The sequence below is a fragment of the Hippocampus comes genome, unplaced genomic scaffold (assembly GCF_001891065.2).
Source record: "Hippocampus comes isolate QL1 unplaced genomic scaffold, H_comes_QL1_v1.1 scaffold180, whole genome shotgun sequence".
NCBI lineage: Eukaryota > Metazoa > Chordata > Actinopteri > Syngnathiformes > Syngnathidae > Hippocampus > Hippocampus comes.
Genome location: NW_017805076.1, coordinates 955,597 through 959,584, shown reverse-complemented (window position 1 = coordinate 959,584; position 3,988 = coordinate 955,597). Strand labels below are relative to the sequence as shown.

The following is a 3,988-nucleotide window of genomic DNA, read 5'->3' as shown; positions in this document are numbered from 1 at the left end:
GGCGCTAATCCAATCACCGAACGCGCACGGCCAGTCTCGACGTAAGGCCTTCTCGCTAGCCCTAGTACGCAGACGAGAACAAGTCAGGATACAGGTAACAGATCACGAGTCTGAGACTCGTGATCTGATTGGCTATTGAAACCTGACTGTGCCCGTTCACTTACAGCGCACAGGGGCCTGCTCTGTTTAATCTGAAGGCCCAGAGCAAATGTAATTTACCTGGCAATACAGCTAGCTGAAATATGATTGGTTAAAAACTCTACCATAATAAATAACTTATTTATCGAGTGGCTTTCAATGTTATTTAAAATAACATTGAAAGCCACTCAACTAAGTGGAAATAATGCAACGTAAAGAATACAGAGAATAATTTTGTTTACATATTTATGAAAATAAAATAACAAATTATAAAATAACATAAAATACATAAAAGTAAATTTACTTTTCTGAGAATGTTTAGGCCAGCAGAGAAGGCCTTGCTGGCCCTCAGGGTCCGCCACTGACTTTGGGAGTGTCAATCATGTAGCTAATGACTTCACTGAGATTTGGAGTATGTCAATGGTCTGTGGGAGCCAGCATTGCTCATGTTTGGCGGGGCTTCAAATAATTATTTCCCTCAATAAAATGTAAATTAATTATTTTTAATCCTTTCAGGGACAGCGGTCACTGCAGTGGACAGCTTCTCATGTTATCAGGTTACAGGTTATCATTTTTGGTGGACAAAAGGGTTAATTTCATGTAATTTTCTCAATGTTTTTTTTAAATTATCCTTCACTGTTAAAATATAGCTGCCCTAAAAACCAGAGACTTTTCATTTACTGTATTTCTTATGATGAAAACAAAATTAAAGGGTAGCAAATACCTATTTCATTAGCTGTATGTTTAATTTTTCCCAACATTCACTCACCCTGTCGTGATCATACAGCATATCAGCATAGCTTGACCTGGAAGGGAAAAAGAAGTATAGTGCAATAATCTAATTGTATCAAGTATTTGTGACATTTTTGATGCATTTTTATACTTTAGAAAACATTTATGTCTGAATTTTGGGGTGACTTGGTATGGATTAGGGCATCTACATGGAAAACACGTCTCTACTTACAAAATTGTCTCGTTAAGAAATTTCTTCCAGAACCAATTAATTTCGTGAATAGAGCTACCACTGTATATCAAACAATGTGTAAAGTATTCTTGTATTGTTTCAGAAATCAGGAAGATATTTCCACTGACTGATTACAAACGCTACCATAAAGACTGATGTACAAAAATACAAAAAGCACACCTCAATTTAGCCCTCAATGATTTTGTCAAGTACTTTCATTTGTATTATTAGCTCAGGCTTAGCTAATACAACATTTGTTTTGTTTTGTTTTTTTCAGTTTTACGACAATCTAAAGAAGGTAATGGTTGAGGCCATTGTTCGAATAAACCAGCCCAAAACGGAATCGAAGTATGTTTCCTTGGAACGTCGTTAACTCGCTGTCTGACGTCACATTGTCCCATCACCTCAAATCTCACCTACTTCTGTTTAGGACAATACAGTTTGCTACAATGCATAGAACAGTTGGGAACTGTTAATTATCGAAAAAAGAATACAAACCTAAAAGAAAAGGTGTCAAACCACAAGTCACAACATGGATCACTGCACTGCCCCAAAGTCTTCCTGAATCAACATTCCTGACTTTTCGTGACTTTTAAGAAACAGGGCTCAAGACTGCGGCTGAAATGTTTGCTAATGCTTAATTTGTGACTTTGAAGAAACAGGGCTCAAGACTGCGGCTGAAATGTTTGCCAATGCTTAATTTTTTTAAACATGTGCAAGGAAGAATTTTATCTGGTTGGATTTTTGTGCGAGTGCTTACTGTATGTTTTAATGCTGCTTCCAACACACGTACTGCTTCTCAATAAAATGAAATGGGCGAGTGATCCTGACCAAAAAAACAAAAAAGTCATTTCCCGCAAAAGGTGAAGCTCCACTTACATGATCTTATATAAATCCTTATTTATGTACAATGAAAAAAAAACACTCAAGTTCTTTGGGCATGTACCTGATTCATATGACAGCAGATATGCAGACAATCTGAACGTGCAATTTTAAATATTATTGTTACATTCATCATTTGGGTAAAATAGCTTAGCTCATTGCTTTTTCAGTCAATAAAGTTAGCAACAGATTGGCACATTCGGAGTTGTCGGTCCAAGCAACCTCACACTGCAATCTAAGTTGTCTTGCTCACAAAACACTACAACCACATTCGTTGCGCATTAAGGACGACTTTTAAATTAACACTGCACATTAAACGTAGCTATACCTGTTATTTGGATAATGTTATCCTGATGTGTTTTTTTCTACATGTGGAAAAATTCTTGCCTGGGCCACGTTGTGATGCGAGCTGAGTGCTACCTGGCTATCTCCTGGTGATAGTCGAACTCTTCGGTCTCCTCCACGCAGTCAAAACCTCCAAAGGACGATTTGGCTCGTCCACAGAATGCCTTCATTTCCGCCACTATTACTTCGACAATTAGCGACTTTGCTTGAAAAGCAAAACTCAAGTCACAATTTTCCTCTCAAGTCAAAGTCCACAAAACCCAGCATTACCACCACGGGAGCTGCCATTGTTATGATCGTCATCATGAGCATCATCACACAATCGTCAGAACATAAGTAGACAACACGCCCCTTTTGACACGCGTGCCTACTTCGACAGTAAGCTTGTAGGGCCAAAGGCGTCGGCGCATAAGTAGCATGAGAACGGCAAGGAATCCGAAAGAACACGCTTTCTAGTTCAGTGTACTGCAAAAGGTTGAGCACAGTGCCATACAATTACAGTATGACAAGGGAACCGAGAATAACCTCCGAATGGTTAGATGTTACCAATGTGTGATTTTTCTGTCACTATAGCACATGCTTCAGTATTCACAAATAATTAAACCTAATAAAAAAAATCAGTTGAGAAATTGGCACGTTACAACGTATTGTCAATGCCCAAATTTTATTGAATTTAACTGGGAACGTCGCCCCTGCCAACATGGCCGCTATCTAGGCATGTCGATTAGCAGAGCGACAGCAGAGAAAAAAACGGCTGCATTCGAAGAATGTGGCAAGTCGGACTTCTCCGACCTCAAAAGTGCACTTGGACCCCGACTTCAATCTGACATCACTCGACAATGGAGATCCCCGTGGAGTCACTACCCGTGAATGGCAAAACATATTTTACATGATTAAAAACATACTGTATATTTCAATTTATTTATTATTACAATAATTTTATTATTTTACATTGCTTCACGTTACACAATGTGTTTTGAACTGAGCGTTTGCAGATCTACCGTTATCTCCCAGGATTAAGATATTTGGTGAAATGAATGAAATGCTTTGAAGAGCAGATATTCCTTTATTTATAAAAATGAAGGACGTTATGACTAAGGTATGCCAGAGGTCTAATATGCTGGGATGAAACACCGCAAATTTTCAACGTAACTGTAGATGAAGAAATCGCTAATTATATTAAACGGGCTGCGCCTCGCCGACAAAAAGCTGCCATGTTTGGTCGGCAACTTTCTGATATGGAAAACCTAAGGAGTCAAACTTCAAAAACGTATACAGTACCTGTGTCCTCACATGATAATAATAATAATAATAATAATAATAATAATAATAATAATACATTACATTTATAAGCGCCTTTCAAAACACTCAAGGACACTTTACAATCAAAACAAGAACAATAAAACCACAGATAAAATTATAAATAATAAAAGGAGAGATGAATTTAAACTGAATTTAGCGACTCGAAATAGTTGACGCCGGCAACATCGCCACCACAAGGAGCACCAGCTGACCCAGCCAGGCCGGCCAACACGCCGTGGTCCGCGGATTGGCCGCTATTTCTGCCGCTGTCTCATTGTGGCCGACGGGAGAACGACCCGAGGAGGGGATGACCCTGGAGCCATCGAGGTGGAAGCCCCGACGAGATACACAGCGGAC

At 39.0% G+C, this 3,988-nt stretch overlaps 1 protein-coding gene across 2 annotated transcripts in view; it reads right to left on the bottom strand.

The window, feature by feature from the left end:
• prmt7 (protein arginine methyltransferase 7) overlaps positions 1 to 2,641 on the bottom strand; it is a 31,209-nt gene extending 28,568 nt beyond the window's left edge. The window contains exons 1-2 of one of the 2 annotated variants that reach the window (XM_019865269.1): positions 2,405 to 2,641; positions 908 to 944 (exon numbers count right to left, since the gene is read on the bottom strand). In XM_019865269.1, coding sequence (XP_019720828.1) covers positions 908 to 944; positions 2,405 to 2,499 — 132 coding nt within the window. In that variant the 5' untranslated portion in view covers positions 2,500 to 2,641. Of the gene's footprint in view, positions 1 to 907; positions 945 to 2,371 lie in introns of both variants that reach the window. The other variant, XM_019865270.1, reaches the window with a different exon arrangement.
• Positions 2,642 to 3,988: the final 1,347 nt, after the last annotated feature.